Source organism: Chiloscyllium plagiosum, chromosome 5, assembly GCF_004010195.1.
Source record: "Chiloscyllium plagiosum isolate BGI_BamShark_2017 chromosome 5, ASM401019v2, whole genome shotgun sequence".
Lineage (NCBI taxonomy): Eukaryota > Metazoa > Chordata > Chondrichthyes > Orectolobiformes > Hemiscylliidae > Chiloscyllium > Chiloscyllium plagiosum.
This window is the reverse complement of record NC_057714.1, coordinates 41,090,345-41,109,669: the sequence shown is the minus strand read 5'-3', so window position 1 is coordinate 41,109,669 and position 19,325 is coordinate 41,090,345. Positions and strand designations below refer to the sequence as shown.

The following is a 19,325-nucleotide window of genomic DNA, read 5'->3' as shown; positions in this document are numbered from 1 at the left end:
CACGCTCTCCACCCTTTGTCTTACCTGAGGACGCTGAATGGTCCATACGATGGATGGAAAAACCATCAGCCTGAAGTGTGCAGTCAGGAATAGATGGGTTGAGCTAGGTTTCTGTGAAGCAGAGTGCGCAACAGTACCGCAGTTCACGCTGGAAGCTGAGCCGTGATCTGAGTTCGTCCTTCTTGTTCCCCAGAGATTGCATTTTGTCAGGAGTAAGCTCGGAAGGGGGGTCTTTGAACCACATAGTCTCAGTCTTATTAGCAGACCAGGTCGCTTACCCTGCTTCGTCACAGGTTTCTTACATTTGAGTGGTCCGGTGGAGTGAATACTGACTGCTTTGAGTTAAGTGATCCTTCGTAGGACCCTGTGGAGCAGATAGGTTGTAGTTTAGTGTATTTTTGCAGAGGGTCTGCTTAAGACCCAGTGTAGCAGGTAATTTACTGTGTGGTTTTTTTTTACCAGAGGGCGTGTGTTTAGGACCCAGTGGAGAAGGTAAGTTTCTGCTTCTGTTCCGATTTGTCCAGTTAGTTCCTGATTTCAGTTGCCATTGATTTGCTGTCACAGGTCCAGCCACATTTTTTGCACAAGTGTTTGAGCTGGTCCCCAGGTAAGTTCTGATAGATTTCATATCAGGCAGGCATCTTATTGGGCCGAGTAAATGCTTTACATTAGGAAGGTCACGACAGAATGTGGCTGACTTCATCAAGGAAATAGGTTTCCATTCCAACAATGTACAAGCCATCTGTGATATTTAGTACCATATCTTGGAAATTTACACCAGGTACCCTGCAAGCTATACAATGCCTATATTCTTCTGAAGTCTCATGTTCCTGATACATTTCAAGGGCTATATGCCTTACAAGAATGGTTACTGAGAGACAAAGGGTACTCTCTTCAACTAAGCCTTATGACTCCATAATGCAGTCCCCTGGTTGAGTCCAAGCATAGATACAATGCAGCGCACTTTTCCATCAGGGCCATTGTGGAGCAAACGATGGACCTCCGAAAGATGAAGTTCTGATATCTGGAACAGTCTACGGAGAGGCCTTGTAGTTCAGCACAGAAAGAACTAGGAGAGAGGCTGTGGTCTTCTAAGGAGGAAGATGAGGATATTGACTAGGAGTACCATCTCCTTCAGCACGGAGATAGTGAGGACTGCATATGTTGGAAGTCAGAGTCGATAAAAAGTGGAGCTGGAAAGGCACAGCAGGTCAGGCAGGATCAGAAGAGCAGGAAGTTGATGTTTTGAATCGGGACCATTCATCAGGAATGGAGGTGGAGAAGGGAGCTGGGGGAAAGGTAGGTGAATGCAGGTGGCACGTTATTGTGATTGGTCAATGGAAAGGGTGGAGCAGATTGGTCAGAAGGAAGATGGACAGGTTAAGTCCGGTCAAGGAAGTGAGGAGATGTGTGAAGTCTAGACTTGGGATGAGGTTGGGGGTGGAAGATTTTGAAGCTGGTAAACTCTATGTTAAGGCCATTGGATTGTAAGCTCCCATGGTAGAATATGTTGTTGTTCCTCCAGTTTGCGTGTGGCCTTATTTTGGCAGTGGAGGTGACCCAGAACGGACACATCGCCAAGGGAGTGGGAGGAGAAGTTGAAATGGCTGAATTTCACACATGCCACGATGTCGAACTCTTTCTTCTGCCCCTGCCTCCGTGCCTACTTATTTGAACATGAATCCCACCCACCCTCTGGGATTCCTTCTCCTACCCCTTCTCCCACCTCCAACAAACTCCATTCTTCTGGACACCATCCCTGTCCTCCTATCCTCCCTCAACCTCTTCATTTTCAACTGCTGTCACAACAATCACTTGAATCTCTCCACTCCACTCACCCATTCCAACTTCTCTCAATCAGAATGCAGCCCTCCACTCCCTCCACTCGAACTCCAATCTCACCATCAAACCCACTGATAAAACAGGTGCAGTGATAGTAGGGTGTATTGACGTCTACATCACTGAGACCAGAGTCCAACTCTCTGACACCTTCACCGACTGTCCCCTTAATCATGATCCCACCTTTCTTCACCAAACCATCATCTCACAGACCATCAACAATCTCATCACCTGGGGAGATATCCCATTCACTGCCTCCAAACTGATAGTTCCCCAACACCACAGGTTGGATTTGATTTGTGCCATGACTAACCTCTCAAAACACTTCATAATTTTGGAGGTCAGAGCCACCACACCGCATGAGTGTTCTTTGTTGCTGGGATAATGGCAGTCTTCTTGAAGCAGATGTGGACTTCAGATTATAGTGAGAGATTAAAGATGCCAGTGAATACTCCCTCCTTCAATTGGGCCAGTCGTTTTCCATGGTTTCACTTTGAAAAAGGCCAATATGATGTCTGCAGTAGTGATTGAGGAAACAGGTGCATCCAAGGCTGTAGGAGCAAGTGACATTGTTTCACTGACCTTCTGAAACTAGAATCAATTGACCCAGACCACTAGCAATGTCGTTAACTCTGACATACCCTCTGAAATCACCCTTGCAAACTACTTAGTTCAAGAGTATTTTGGAATGGGCAGCAAATCTCCAAGCCAGAACTAGCAAGAAGTCATCAATTGTTTTCGTAGTCCAAGTAGGCATGACTGGGAGAAGCCCGGAGAATTCTTTTCTTAAGGTTCAGCAAGTACTATGCGTCTATGTATCTTAGGGAGAGGCAATAATCAAGAGAATTACATCTGGTGAATGTGCAGAAATTTGCCACAAGGAAACTGCTTGCAACCTCTTTGGCTCAACAAGATATTAAAATGTGAAGATAGCAGTGATATTTCACAGGAGACAAGTAGCTTTATGGAATTTTGCTAGAAAAAAGTAAAACTTTCTTTGTGATGTTTATAACATTGTTGAAAATTGTCTTATATAAATACGTACCTTTGTTTTCCTTTCTTTTGTGGAAAAACATACATTCCTCTGACTTGAATCACGTCTTGGCACGTGAGAGATGCTGGCAAGGCTGGATTAATTTCCAGTTATTTTGAGGCGATGGCAATGCGCCTTTTTTCTAAATCACTGTTTCCCTCATGATTATACTCCTACAAAGAGTTGTTTGGGGAATTTAAGTCCTTTCATATTGTCATTGATGTTGGCTTTCCAAAAACAAAAGCTGCCGGTTATTGGATGCCTTATTTCAAATGCCCTCCTTTCATATTGCCAAGTGCTATTTTTGTTTGTCCCAATTGCCTCTAGCAACAAACATCACCAATACACACCCCTCCTCGACTGTCCCCGCTTCTGCGGGAAGCAATCATGGGTTAGTGGTAATGCGGCTCCAACCAATCAGCGGTAAGTGGCCGCAGGATAAGTTCGCGCAACTCCAGCCAATCAGACGGAAGCATATGCGTTGTGCCGCGTTAGCCAATCAATGGACAAGGTGAGGTCACATGGTGAGCGCGGGGCCAGCACGTGCCGTGGGTGAAGCGAAGACGTTTGGAATGGCGGTGCAGGTGAGAAGGAGGGTAGTTGGTTACAGTTGGCTACTAGCATAGGCAGGAAATTGTCGTGTGTGAACTCTGGTCTTCAGCTTTTTGTCTTTGAAATTATGTCTTTATTCTTGCGTTGTATTAATTGCTTGTCGTGTTGATTGCGAAGTCTCGCTTTCTTAAAGCTCCCGTTGGCCATCAAGAGTTGAACGAATTCGAGTTGTTTATTTCTGTGGAGGATTTTTTTTAGTAAGTAGGATAAATGACTCCCAAATCAAAGCCTTATGTTTACACTGGGCCTTTAACAGCAAGCGGATGCCTCTTAGCGCCTTAAAGCTAATGTACTTCTAAATTCGAATTACTGTTTGCGGTTTAGGAACGTGGCATGCAGCTTACACGAAGCAATCGCCTACAAACAGCAGTATAATAACGACTAAAAGGTCTGGTTTTTGTAAACACTCCCACTCTTCTTTTGAAGATTTGATATTTTACATTCACCTGAACAAAACAAATGGGACAATAGTTTAACGCCTCGTTTGAGACTACAATGTGAGTCTTTAATACGTGCTGAAATTCTGGAATTTTGCTTGAGGGGCAAAGCTGCTATCAACTGAGCCCAGCTGCCAGCATTTTTTTTTTCAAACAATTCTTCCACTATTTGTATTTTACTATCTGTTATTAAACATTCAATGTTTAGTGGATGTTAGGATCTCAATAACAGTCAGACTTTGTCCATTATTTTGAATTGTTCAAACTGTTCCTTTAAAAACAGACATTAGCTCTACTATTGACAAACATCAGAATATGAGGTACATTGATAATTGAACAGCTGATTTGACATTTTTGTTTTTTAGGCTGAAACTCTGTTGTCCTGATTCCTTTTATTTTAAACTAGTTTGTAGGACAGTGAATCAGAGGGGTCTTTATCAACAACACCAACTAGGGAAAAGATCTTTGACTATGACCTTTGAACATTAGCATGCTGCAAACCTGTGTGTTTGGTCCCACTAATTCACTCCAGTAGAGTTGAAATAGGCTTTTCTTTACCTGTATACTTGTGTGTTCCTGGAGGCTAAAACTAATGTTTCTGCAAGAAGTGGCTTTCTGCTGAGAGAGAGAGAGAGAGAGAAGGGATAGTTAGACTGCTCTCTTTGTTTTTGATAAATTATCCCTGTTTGAAGTTTCCCTGACAATTTACATGATCAACATTCCATTAAGATTTGACATGACTTTGCCAGAGTGTCACTAAATTTAAATTCACAATTCACCATCCTCCTTGGGGATGGTGATGGCATTGTGGTCATATCGTTGATTGGTCATCCAGAACCCAAGCTAATGATCTGACCAGTTTGAATCATACCATGCCAGATAGTGAAACATTGTAAAAATCTGGAATTAAAGAAAATGCTGGTCTAACTTTGACAAATTTTGACACCACATTTTATTTGAAAAGCAAAACAGATAAAAACAATTTTTAAAGAAGGCTAATTAGCTTATCTGTTATTTGGAAAATATTAGAAATTATCATAAAGACTAATAGCCAAGAATTTAGAAATACGTAGTATGATCAAGTAGAGTCATCTTGGCTTCACATGGGGAAATCACATCTGACATATGTATAACAATTTTTGAGGTAGATAGATAAAACAAGCAGTGGATGTAATATATGTTAGATTCTACTTGGTAAGGTACCTCAATTGTGATACCAAGGTATACAAGGCTATGGGTCAAGCGTTGGAAAATAGGATTAGAATAGTTAGGTGCTTAATTTTGATCAGTGTAGACTTGATGGGCCATAGGGCCTTTTTTCTGTGCCGTAGACCTTTAAGACCCTGTGACTGTTACTGTATAACATGTTAGGAATGCAGGAACATAGAAACAGAAGAATGCCATTCAATACCTTGAGGCAGCTCTGCCATTCAGTAAAATCATGGATGATCTGTGGTCTAATGAGGGAGAGATTGTTGTCTTTACACCATGCCACTTAGCTCTCTACTCTTTCTTGGACTCTGACTCTTTGTTTGAGATTTGATCCATTACAGCGGTGTCATCAGCAAACTTGTAAATGGAGTTAAAGCAGAATTTGATATCGCAGTCATTAGTATATAAAGAGTATAGTAAGGGGCTGAGTACACAGCCTTGTGGGGCACCGGTATTGAGGATTATTGTGAAGGCGGTGTTGTTGCTCATCCTTCCTGAACCGCAGACCGCAATCAGTAAGTCAATTCAATTGCAGAGTGGGGAGCAGAGACCTAGGTCTCTGAATTTGGAGATAAATGTGTTTGGAATTATGGTGTTGAAGATAGAGCTGAACTTAATAAGTAGAAGTCAGTCCTTGTTATCCACATGTTCCAGGGATGGGTGTAGGGCCAGGCTGATGGCATCTGTCTTGGACCTGTTATGTGGGTAGATGAGTTGTAGTGGATCAAGGCAATCTCGGATGCTAGAGTTCATGTGTGCCATGACTTACCTCTTGAAGCGTTTCATAACTTTGAAGATCAGAGCTACTGGGAAGAGTCAGCAAGGCATGCTGCGTGGGTTTTCTTTGTCATTGGGATAATGGTGGTTGTCTTGAAATAGGTGGGAACTTCTGATCAGAGTAAGGAGAGATTAAAGGTGTCTGCAAATATTCCCACCAGCTGGTCTGTGCATGCTCTGAATGTACAGCCAGGTGGTCTATCCAGGCTGGTCACGAAGACTAATTGACACTGCAGCAGTGACTGTGGGAACAGGTACATCTGAGGCTGTCAAGGCAGGTGACATAATTTCACTGACTCTGTTCAACACTAGCATAGAATGTACTGAGCTCATCTGGGTGGGCTGCATTGTTGCCAGTGATTCTACTTGACTTCATTTTGTAGCCCGTTTTTATATTGAGTAAGCCTTGTCACGGTTAATGTGTGGTTATGTGGTTAGTTTGGGTCTCTAGCTTAGTCTGGTATTGTCTCTTGGCATCCCTGATGGCTTTGTGAAGGTTGTACCTTGATTTGCAGTATAGGTCAGGGTCACCTGATTTTGACTTGAACTTTATTAGGGAGTGGATCTCCCAGGTCATCCATGGTTTCTGGTTTGGCAATGCATGGATCAACTTCTTTGCAGTGCAGTCTTATGCACAGTTATTGAAGTCTGTGATAGTAGTGGCATATTCATTTAAGTTGGCCACAGTTCTTGAATATGTATCAGTTCATCAACTCCCAACAATCTTGTAGGAGCTTATCCATTGCCTCTGACCAGCACTGTACAACTTTTCTGTAGTAGTTTTCACATGCTTCAGTTTCTGATTTTTAAGCTGGGTGAAGGAGCACAGACTTATGGTCAGAGTTTTCCAAAATGCGGCCAGGAGATGGAGTGGTAGGTGCCTTTGGTTGGATAGCAATGGTCAAGGGTGTTTGGGCCTCTGGGACAAGAGACATGTTGATGGTTTGAGATTGGCCCAGTTGAAGTCACCAGCCACAATGAAGGAGTCAACTTATTCCCCCTCAAGGCTATTTGTAGCAGTGTACATTTCATCAAGTGCATTCTTCACTTCTGCATGGAGTGGGATGTAAACTGCTCTCAGAATAGCCAAAAAGAATTCCCACGGCAGCACTGCAGTAACTTACCAGGGTTGTCATGTCTGAGCCCCAAGAGGAGTTGATTACAAGGCTGAACCCTCTGCCCCTTGTGTTGTCTGAGGGTGCCATGCAGTACGTCTAGTGAATTGAGAAACATTCAGGTTGTAATGCACAGTCAGGAGAAGTGGGAGTAAGATGACAGCGGAGAAAGCAGCGAAGCGTTCACACTTTTTTTTTTTACCTTCTTGTGGAGAGCTTGGATGGCAGGGTGGTGTCAAGCATGTCAAAGGAAGCTTGTGTTTCTGGTGGTGAATGGGTTGGAGCGCGATGAGTTTGGGCCAGTGCCCAGTTTGGGACCTGGCAGCAGCTGCTTCAGCATGATGGACCCAGCATTGAGTTTGGGCCCAGTTTGGAACCTGGAAGTTTCAGTTGCATTGCTGAGATTGGCTCAGTGCGAACTCATGGCGCTGATGACGTTGGTGGAGGCAAGATGGTGCAGAGGAATGGTGACAATTCCAGTGGCAGTGATGTGGCAAAGGGACTCTAGGCTAGTGACTGCTTCGTATCTAGTATTGGACTTGCATTGGGGTGGAAGATTCTGGATGCAGGCTCATGGCTAAGGCACGTAACAAGAAGGACTGTAATGTTGAACTTAATTTTTCTTTTTTACCTTTCTATGTGTTGGTTTATTTTTGTGTTTTTTAAGATGGCACTGGATAGTGGTGACATTTTACAACACTCTCTTCACTGTATTTGTAACAAATGCATGTGCCAAATATACTTGACAATAAACCAATAAATAAATCAAATGTCTTGTTAAACCGAGCAGACAGCAGCCTCTCAATTCCATCTGGTAGGTGAGTCTAGCTTTAAGTTGGTCCAGTTTGTTTTCAATAGCTTGTACATTTGCCAGGGGTACGCTGGGGAGGGGTGTTTGAAACCTCATTGTTTTAGTCTCACCTACAGGCCAGCATGTCTCCCATGTTTCCTGGGTAAGTGATTGCTTCTGGTCGGGACAGGTATTGACGTGGATAGTCTACCATTCCAAAAAGATATATGGGTGTGTCTGGTGGGTTCCTGGACACTGGTCACAGCCTCAGGTACTCTGGGGCAGTCTTGTTCTTGGTCTGGTTAAGCCGAGGTGTAGAATCTCCAGAAAACTGGGTAGGGCCATGGAGGTGGGTTGCCTATCAAAGTTTAGTGTTGGGCCTTTTGAGAAGCCCTTAACTGGCTGGCGCCTCTCCTTCTCTTATTGTGGCTGCGGTTCCAGTGTTGGCAGATTACATAGTCGGGCACTCCAGGAGGTCCTGGCCTTTTTTGGGTCAAATCGAGTCAGTTCAGGTGTTTGTTCCCGAATGTTGAAAGATAGCCAGACCTGAAATTAGGTTTAAGAGAATGTTAGTAATTTGACAAACTTAAAATTGAGATTTAAAAGAGTAGAACAATTATAATTGTGAGGAGGGCACAGTATGCAAAGTGTCGCCAAACTCTGGCACCATCTTACTTCTCATTAATAGCATAAACCATACCTATTAAGACTTGGATGAGGAAAGTGAATGTACTATGTCCATGTTTGCAAATCATACAAAAATAGATGGGAAGGATGATGGAGTCTACAGAGGGATATGGACTGGTTAGTGAGTGGACGTAAAACTTAGCAAACAGAATATAAAGTAGGTAATGTGAGTTTATACATTTTGGCAGGAAGAATCGGAGCTGGATATTATTTTAAATGGAGAAAGACCAAGGAAAGCAAAAGTACATAGGGATTTGGGAATCTTTTCACAAGTCACAAAAAGCACATTTTAGAATTTAAAAGTAAAAAAAGGTCTCAAAATCCTTTGGGGTTTTGATCCACCATCATATAATAATTAAGCTTATGCCATCCTTGGACAGCATGATGGTTAGCATAGCTGCCTCCCAATGCCAGGGACCCAGGTTTGTTTCCAGCCTTTGGTGACTGTTGGAATTTAAATGTCCTGTGTTTGCATGCATTTCTGTTGGGTGCTCTGACTCCTCCCACTGTCCAAAGATGTACAGGTTGGGTGGATTGGCCATACTTAATTGCACCATAGTCTCCAGGGATATGCTGGGTGGATTAGGCATGGTAAAAACAGGGACAGAGTGGAAGTGTGGGTCTGGGCGGGATGCTCTTTGGAGGATCAATGCAGATTCTATGGGTTGAATAGCATCTTTCTACACTATAGGGATTTATGATTCTAATGGAAGTTTTTTTCTGTACTTGGTATACAACATGACACACACTTGTGTGATACATTGAAGCTAAATATACCTCTTTTTGGTTAACTGTGGGGCCAGTATCTGCAATTTAAGCAAAACACTAAAATTGCTGCATTTTGTAGGGGCATATTTGAATGAACAGTGAGGACAGTCTCAATTGTGACTTTGCCCTACCATTAAATGCTTAGCATGTGCGACAGACATCGAAGATTACCTTTCCTGAATTTTTAATAATCTTACTTTTGGCTGTGGCTGTTGGATGTGTCCACATTTTTAAAAAAAAAAGTGTTCAGAGGATGTGGGTGCCACTGACTGGGCTAGCATTTATTGCCTATCTCTAATTACCTTGAGGGTGGTGGTGAGATGTTCCTGACATGCCCTCTGCATTGAACCATTTTAAGACCATAAGACATAGGAGTGGAAGTAAGGCCATTCGGACCGTCGAGTCCACTCTGCCATTCAATCATGGCTGGGCATTTCAACTCCATTTACCTGTACTCTCCTTGTAGCCCTTGATTCTTTTGCGAGATCAAAAATTTATCAATCTCTGCCTTGAAGACATTTAACATCCCAGCTTCCACTGTGCTCCACTGTCTGGCTGAAGAAATGTTTCCTGTTCTAAATTTCCTGTTCTACTTCTAAGGCTGTGCCCATGGGTCCTAGTCTCCCTGCTTAACGGAAACAACTTGCCAGCATTCACCCTTTCTTAGCCATGTGTTATCTTGTAAGTTTCTATTAGATCTCCTCTCCATCTTCTAAACTCGAATGAACACAATCCCAGGATCCTCAGCCGTTCATCGTATCTTAGGCCTACCATTCCAGGGATCATCCGTGTGAATCTCTACTGGACACGCTCCAGTGCCAGTATGTCCTTCCTGAGGTGTGGGGGCCTGAAATTGGACACAGTATTCTAAATGAGGCCTAACTAGAGCTTTATAAAATCTCAGAAGCACATCGCTGTTTTGATATTCCAACCCTCTTGAAATAAATGACGACATTACATTCACTTTCCTAATCACGACTCAACTGTAAGTCAACCTTTTTTAGAATGCTGGACTAGCACACCTAGATCCCTTCGTACTTTAGCTTTATGAATTTTCTAACCATTTAGAAAATAGTCCATGCCTATATTCCCTTTTCCAAAGTGCAAAACCTCGCATTTTGCTCACATTGAATTTCATCAGCCATTTCTTGGACCACTCTCCTAAACTGTCTAAACTTTCCTGCAGCCTCCCCACCACCTCCATACTGCCTGCCTGTCCACCTAACTTCATATCATTGGCAAACTTTGCCAGAATGCCCCCAGTCCCTTCATCCAGATCATTAATATATAAAGTGAACAGCTGCGGCCCTCATACTGAACTCTGCGGGAAACCACTCGTCACTAGCTGCCATTCCGAAAAAGAACCTCTTATCCCAACTCTCTGCCTCTGTCAACAGCTAATCCTCCATCCATGCCATTAGCTCACCTCTAACACCACGGGCCCTTACTTTACTCAGCAGCCTCCCATGAGGCACCTTACCAAAGGCCTTTTGGAAGTCTAGATAGCATCCACTGGGTTTCCCTGGTCTAACCTACTTGTTACCTCTTCAGAGAGTTCTAACAGGTTTGTCAGACACGACCTTCCTTTACTAAATCCATGCTGATTTGTTCTAATCTGACTCTGCACTTCCAAGAATTTAGAAATCTCATCCTTATTGATGGATTCTAGAATTTTACTTGCAACTGAGGTTGGGCTAATTGGCGTATAATTTTCCATCTTTGCCTTGATCCTTTCTTGAACAAGGGGGTTACAACAATGATTTTTCCCTGACTCTAGTGACTTTAACAACCAATGCCTCTACTATTTCCCCAGCCACCTCTCTCCAAACTCTAGAATGTAGTCCATTGGGGCCAGGAGATCTATTAATTTTTAGACCTCTTAGCTTTTCTAGCACTTTCTCTTTTGTAATGGCTACCATACACAACTCTGCTCCTGATTCTCCTTAATTGTTAGGATATTATTCTTGTCTTCCACTGTAAAGACTGATGCAAAGTACTTCAGCTATTTCCTTGTCTCCTAGCACTAGCCTTCTTGCATCAATTTGGAGTGGCCCAATGTCTACTTTTGCCTCGTTTTAGAACATAGAAGAATACAGCGCAGTACAGGCCCTTCGGCCCTCTATGTTGCACCGATCCAAGCCCACACTACACTAGCCCACTATCCTCCATATGCCTATTCAATGCCTGCTTAAATGCCCATAATGAGGGAGAGTCCACCACTGCTACTGGCAGGGCATTCCATGAACTCACGACTCGCTGAGTAAAGAACTTACCCCTAACATCTGTCCTATACCTACCCCCCTTTAATTTAAAGCTATGCCCCCTTGTAATAGCTGACTCCATATGTGGAAAAAGATTCTCACTGTCGACCCTATCTAAACCCCCTAATCATCTTGTAAGTTTCTTTCTTTTTTTTTCTTTTTTTTTTCTCTTTTTTTTTTCTTCTTTCGTTTCTTCCTTTTTTTTTCTTCAGCCATGGCTGTCTAATCCTGCCTCTAACCTTTCCTTTCTTTGGGATGAACCTCCATTACATCCAGAAACTCCTGCCATTGTTGCTCTACTGTCTTCCCCGCTAGGCTCTGCTTCCTGTTGAGTTTTCATCAGTTCCTTTCTCCTGTTGCTGTAATTACCTTTATTTAACTGTAACACCATTACATCTGATTTTGCCTTCTCTTTCAAACTGCAGACTGAACTCTACCATGTTATGATTGCTGCCTCCTAACTTTAAGATTAGATTCTGTACAGACTTTTACCTAGCCACGATGGACAAGATGTTATAAAAACAAATTGGAAGAAAATAGTGTTGAATTAGACCTTAACATGTCAATTCAAGCCTCTTGCTGAGATTTGTTTCCCCTAAAATATTTCCATAACTATGAATAAATTAAAATTAGCAACAAGATAAAATAAACTTGATCACAAGAATTAGACTGTCAGAGCCTCTTGTGGTTAATGCCCTACTGGTATGTTGATTTTGATGCTTTTAATTGGGACTGCATCCTTATCCTAGAATTCCACCTTATTGACTCCAATAATATCTGGAGTGCAGCCTTGAGGAAGTATCCTTTTGAGCTTCTTACTGAATCCCAAATGTACTTTTCAACTGAGGAGTTTGATGTTCACCAGCAACTTAAGAAGAAAATCCAGGAGTTAAGTTGTATCCCTCACATTGTAATGCAAATACAGAGATCCAGGCAGCATAAAAAAATCATTACATGCAGAAGTATTGACTAGATCAGACTGCATCTGTGGAGAAAGAAACCGATTTAACATTTCTGCTCAATGTGAGGCTGCATGGTTTTTTTTTTCGATGTCAATGCTGAAATCTCTCTGCTTTCCTTTCTAATGTCCCCAAGGCTTTGATACATGCACTTATACATTTACACGGCTAGTGGCAGAATTTGTTGCTTTGACCCTCTTCTTGAATTCCTCTGCTAAACCTTTCCACCCTATTTTCTTTTCACTTTTAAGAATATAACTCAGCCTTTTTAACTAACAATATAATTTTAACCTGTTTTGAAATTTTGTCTCTTAAGGTAGATATCAAAGGTGAGTGGTATACTCTGCTGTTTTGTAATTTCTCTGTTAATACTACTTTTTCTTTTCTCCAGTTGAAATTCACCAAGGAAGCAAATCCAGATAAACTGAAAACTATATTTATGAAGGTATGCAATTTTACTTGCTGTTGAGCCTGGAATTTTGTGGAGTTGGAATTAGTCTGGAATGATTTCAAAGTAATGGTGGCTTATGACTTTGGGTTATGCCTCCATTCCTAGTACCTCAGTTTTTATGATGTATTAGGCTTGCACCATGCATTCCTAATCTGCCCAGCCCTATTGCAAGGGAAAGGATCCTCCAGATCTCCACAATTCTTGTGGAGCTGAGCCAATATTTCCATGTCTCTCAGTTTATGCATCTGAGAGGAATCAGGAACCATATCTGGATTCAGAAACTATTTAAAGAGTATATTCTAAAGATCTTATCTATGCCCCATTCTATGCCATTGGGTGAGGTAGGATGTCAGGGATGAGAGCTAGAGTATCTTGTGTCAATGTACAACTGGGACAAAGTTCCAGAGAACTGAAGCAATTCTTTTAGTTAGTGCAGCTCAGCACTCCACTGCCTCCATCGTCATGTGTACTCTGATGTTGGGGCAGAGTCCCCTCCTCTCTTGGCGTTCTCTCTCTCAACCTTTCAAAGAACAGAGCCAATAAAGTTCTAATATGCACTAACCTTGCACACCATCAATTTCAGTTGTATGTGAGAGCATGTCTAATAATGGAGCTTATCAATGTGTATTTTAGTAAGATCTGATTAAAACGAAATAAAGGACCTTCTGCAATAGATTATTGTGTAAATTAACTATGCTTAATTTTTTTTGTTAATGTCTAATCCAAAGTTGAACTTCTGCAAATTATCAATTTTGTGCATTTGCTTACTTATGCTTTTATTAGAAATTGCTTAACTTCTTTATTTTGATCTCCACAATGCCGTGGATTGTATGGGAATCAGCAGTTAGCCAGACAAGATATCATGAGCCTGAAATACACTTCAAGGTTCCTGTTCTTTTCTTAATCCAAATAGTTATAAATTGTGTAAAGTCATAAGCTCGCTGGGTCAAAATCCTGGAATTCCTTTCCCATTGTCATTGTGGGGATTCCTATAGTATTGGACAATAGTGGTTCAAGAAGGCAGCTTGTCACACTTTTGCAAGGGAAACTATTGATAGGCAATAAATGCTGGCCAACCAGCGATGCCCATGAAATAAAAAAGAACAAGACAAAGTCACAGGCCTAACTAACAACTAGCTTATTTAGTTGGGTCACCAAGTTTTTGTGTCATGCTTTTGTTACTTTGTTTAGGAAGGGATTGGCATTGCTATAGTACTAATGTTCATATGAATGTTTGAAATAGGAGCCATTTGGATTCCATAAGATTACGGCTGGTTTGTGTTTTTTTAACTGCATCTTCTCATTTTGAAATCCTTGAATTCTTATTTACTTTCTTCTTAAAATATTCATTGGACCTGCCTCCACTGCCTTCAAAGTCGGTGTGTTCAAAAAATTACACAACCCCCTGAGGAGAGGGGAAGGTAATCTCCTCCTCTGTTCTAATAGGGTGACCCCAAATTTCAAAATCTTACTTCCTATGCTTGACTCACCTACAAAATGAAAATTTTTTTTTTTTTTTTTTACATCCACCTTTCCAAACTCCAGTGGAACCAAGCCTAGTTGGTTCAGCCTTTCCTCATAAAACCTACTCATCCCAGGTACCAAACTAGTAAACCTACTGTGAACTCCCAGCAATGCATTTACATTCTCTGAGACTAAAACTACACACTGTATGCATGATGTGGCCTCACCATTGCTCTGTATAAGTGAAACATAACATTGTTACTTATACATTCCAATCCCTTCATGATATCATTCTATTAGTATTAATTACTTACTGTACTATATATTAATGGTTTATACCATAGAACATCTCCATATCATTGTATTGTGGAATTCTGCAGCTGTTCTTGTTGTAATCCTCTATTTTTATTCTTTTTTACCAAAGTGAACAACTTCATATTTTCCTTTGTTACATTCTATTTGCCACATTTTTTTGTCCGGTCATTCAAGCTGTCTACATCTCAGTATCCTCTCTATGTCCTCTTCACAGCATACTACCTCACCCCAGGTTTTTTATCTGCAAATTTAACAACCATGCCTTCATTCCCCTTATCAGTCATTGATTAGCTTGTTAAAAGCTAAGGCCCCAGCATGGAACCATGCAGGACTCTACTGGTCACATGCTGCTCATTAGACGAAGACACATTGGCCAGATGACAAAAAAAAGTATGCAATCTTCAGCCTCTGTTATCTTATTATTGGACAAGCTAGATCTCAGACTGAAATCTGCCTTGATAGTGGCTTTTTTTTTTGGGGTTTCAGTAAAAAATTTTTAAAAAGTGCATTATGCTGCAGGTTTGGATTTAACAGTAAAACAGACTTGTAAAAGTTTAAAGTTTTTGAAAAATTTGGTTAAAAAGAGACATTCATACTAACAGCATCCCTTCACAGTATTCGTGCAAAATGAATTCCTGTCGCTATCATAAGTGTTTGATCTCAAACTTTCGGACGAAACTCCTTATGCTGTGGTCACCTATTTCTTAACAGTTCTTTTTCCAAGGAAAAATGTTTTGCACCAATTTTCACTTAGACATCTGCAAGCTGATCCCGAACATTTTTTCCATGCTATGGGTTTAAGCCAAAAAACCCACAATTCCAGACCCTTCTAATCGAAGTTTAATGTTCACTTGTAAAATTCTTCTAATGGAAACTAATTCCTTTAGTCTAATCTCATCATCTGTCTAACCTATTTTTTTTTAAGAAAAGCTATCACTATGGCTTACATACTAGTTGATAATCAAATCTCTTCTTATACACGTGGACCAAATACCACATACCACTTTTTCAAAATACAAACTCTAAAATGAGCAACAATAAAAATTTAGTGAAATTCACCTTACATCAGTGTTAATGTTACCTCCTAAGAGCTCTAGTCTGTTCAATAGGCTGTTATGCAGTAATTCAACAAATAACTTCTGGAAATCAATCAAAGCACAGGAAATCTGTGGGTTCTACTTTAATTTCAGCATATATTACTACTTCAAAGAACTTCAATGAATTTATTAAACACAATTTCCCTTTGACACAACTATACTGACTTTTTTTTTCTCAATTTTTTTTTTTGTTTTGAAATGTCCAATTACGAGCACTTTAAGGATTGATTCTAACATTGGTCCTATCATGGATGTCAATGAATTAGTCTGTAGGTTTCTGCCCCCCCAAACACCTTTTTATGCTGATGTAACTTTTCCAGAATCCAGTGGTGTGTTGAAAATATAACTACTACCTCATTATCTACCTTGTTAAGATCCTACATTGAAATCCACCAGAACCCAAAGACTTGTCAGCCTAAGTATCACTTCCATACTTTACCATTTTTCTGACTCCTTCCCACTCTTGATTTACAGCAATGACTGCAATATTTTATGTATTTGCAATAAGATGAAGCAAAATATTTATTCTTCTACATTTCTTTATTACCTACTGTTAACTACCTTTCACTCTCTTCAGGTAACCAATATTCAATTACTGGTGACTCTTGCTATCCATTTTCACAATATTAAGAAGCTTTTTCTCATAATTTCTCCTCATTAATCTTTATAATTCTCTGCTGTTTCTGTATTCACTCCAGTCATCTGACTTGCCACTGACCTTTGCATAATTATGTTTCCTTAATTCCCTTGGAATATTTATTTATAGAACAAATGTATTTACTTATTCTGAGTATTGTGAAATGTTCACTTAAATGTATTCCTATTTATCTATACTCTAGCCTAGTATTCCAGGTCACTTCGGCCAGCTCAGCTTTTGTTTCCATATTGTCGCCCATATTTAGGTTTAAAGTGTTAGTCTTAGACCAGCTCTTGTCCCTTTCAAATTTAATGTAAAATGCAATCATTTAATGGTCAGTCACTGCATTTATTCTGAGGTCATTAATCCTGTCATATTACACAGTTCCAAGTCTAGTATTGCCTGCTCTCTGATTTGCAATATGCTGCTCTAAGAAATTATTTTGAAAGCATTCTATGAACTCAAGCAGACTACCATTCCGATTTGTGTTTTCCAGTCGAAACATAAATGAAAATCATCATGGTAATTTTAATCTAACAAACACCTAATGTTTCTTTGTGTCCTTTTTATTGCTGCTGCTCGGTTACTGGTTACAGCTTAGAAGCTTGTTAGCACCTTGCTAGTGACTCCTTTCTGTTAATGTCTCAATTCCACCCATACTGATTCTGCATCCTAATTTTTCTAAATCAAAATGATCTATAACCAGTGCATTTTTATATTTATTCATGTAATGTTGATATCTGGCTGGGTCAGCATTCATTGCCATTCTCTCTTTTTGCTCCTTGAGCTGAGTGACTTGCCAGAGCCATTTCAGGAGCCAGTTAAGAGTCCAGCTTGGGTCCGATCAGGTGAGGACTGCATATGTCCTTTTTCTAAAATACTTTATGAACTAGATGGATTTTTAAGACAATAGATAATGTCACATGATTTCCGTTAGTCTCATTTTATAATTCTGAATATTTTCCTGGAATTCAAATTTCATCATCTGTCAAGACAAGACAACATGTCCCCTGAACATTAGCCTGGGGTTCGGGATTACTAATCCAGTAACATTATTACTTTGCCCCTTCTGTCTACCTTTACCTAGCTTCCTATTCCTCTTGAATATTACATACCCCTCGATGTTCAAGACCCAATCCAATATGTAGTGTCAATGCACCCAAGTTTCCATAATGGCTAACGGATCATATTTACTTCAATGTGTGCTACCAATTTGTTTACTTAGTCAAGCTACAGACATTGAGACACAAAGCAGTAAGATTTTGTAACATCTAGTCTTGACTGTCTGTATATTATGTTTATTTTCTGTCTCTTTCCTGCCATATTTTTTGACTTTCACTTCCCGTATTACTATCTTGCTCTCCTGCCTTGACTGTTGATTTGTCACACATTCCTAATCTTGATCCCTCACCCCAAACATTATTTAGTTTAAAGCCCTTTTTTACTTGTATGGTTTGCCAGTATGGTTCCATACACGTCATTCTAACTGTGGGGCCATACTTTGCACAATTATTGGATACCAGTGCCCAACTAACTGGAACCCATTTCTACTCTAGTCCATGTATTTATTTCTCTAATCTTGTAATCCTTATAATTGACAAGTGGTGTAAGTCCTAATTCAGAGATTATTATCTCTTTGAAATTCTGTTCTTCAATTTGGTGCTTAGCTCTTTGAGCAGAATCTCTTTCCTTATTCTCTCTCATTGATACCTACATGGACCATGGCAATTGATCTTATCCTTCAAATCCAAGTTATTGTTCAGCTCTGAGCAGTCCTGATCCTTGACACCAGGTAGGCACCTTAACCTTCTGGGCGCTCACTCTTGGCTGCACAATACACTCTGTCCCTTGCTACTATTACTTTCATTTTTTTTTGCTCCTCCCATTTGTGTCGCTTTCTATACCATGGTGCCATGATCAATTAGCTGATTCGCCCTACACTGAAGTTTTCTGGTTGTGTAATACTTCCTTTAGAGTGGCAGCAATTTGTTTTAATAACACTATGGATCAATCTTGAAAAGGGTTAGAGGTCAAGATGCTGATTCTTTTCCAGTGAAAGCACAAAGGGCAGGGTTAATCACAATTTAGTTCAGTTAGGAAGATCTTTCAGGAAAAATGGGCAAAAGCTATGCATGCAAAGAGAGCCAATTTAAATTAAGAAAAAATAGTTGCTGAAAATATAAAGTATGAGACCGTTTGGAAAGATCTTCTTGGAAAAGTCAGTTGAAGGCAGATTTGATTGTGAAAACGTACAAAATCCTGAGGGATCTGGATAGAATGGATTTAAAATGCCTATTAGCAGTGAAGTTAGTGACCACGGGACGTAAGTTTAAAGTACTTGGTCGAACGTTTAGAGGGCAGATAAGGAAAATCTTCACTGTCAAAGTGGTATGTATCTGGAACTCAAGGTTGAGAGGCAGAAACTTTAACTCCTTTAAAAACTGTCTGTCTGAATGTACAGCTCTTATGTCATGATCTCTAGGACCACAGACCAATTGCTGAAAAGTGGAATTAAATGGGATTGTTCATTTCTCATCTGTAGACGCAATAGGCCCAGTGGTCGTCTTTTATTTTTGAGGTAAAGATTCTCTGTTGATAACCTTCCCTTCATCATATGGTCAGAAGTGGTCATGTTCACTGCAGAATGTTCAACATCATTTGCAACTGGTTAAATACTGACACACTCCATGTTCAACTGTAGCAAGATCTGGACAGTGTCCAGGTTTGGGCTGACTAGTGTCACACATGCCCAGCAGTGACCCACCCCCAATAATAGACAATCAGACCTCCGTCCCTTGACATTTAGTGGTGCTACAGTTGGTTCTGATATAATGCAATACTCCTTTTCATTCTTGTGCGATCTCACGTTCT

General features: G+C 40.6%; 1 protein-coding gene across 2 annotated transcripts in view; it reads left to right on the top strand.

The window, feature by feature from the left end:
- Positions 1-3,346: 3,346 nt before the first annotated feature.
- Positions 3,347-19,325, top strand: part of LOC122549822 (calcium-binding mitochondrial carrier protein Aralar2) — a 284,028-nt gene continuing 268,049 nt past the window's right edge. Inside the window, exons 1-2 of one of the 2 annotated variants that reach the window (XM_043689903.1) lie at positions 3,347-3,456; positions 12,882-12,935. In XM_043689903.1, coding sequence (XP_043545838.1) covers positions 3,394-3,456; positions 12,882-12,935 — 117 coding nt within the window. In that variant the 5' untranslated portion in view covers positions 3,347-3,393. Of the gene's footprint in view, positions 3,682-12,881; positions 12,936-19,325 lie in introns of both variants that reach the window. The other variant, XM_043689904.1, reaches the window with a different exon arrangement.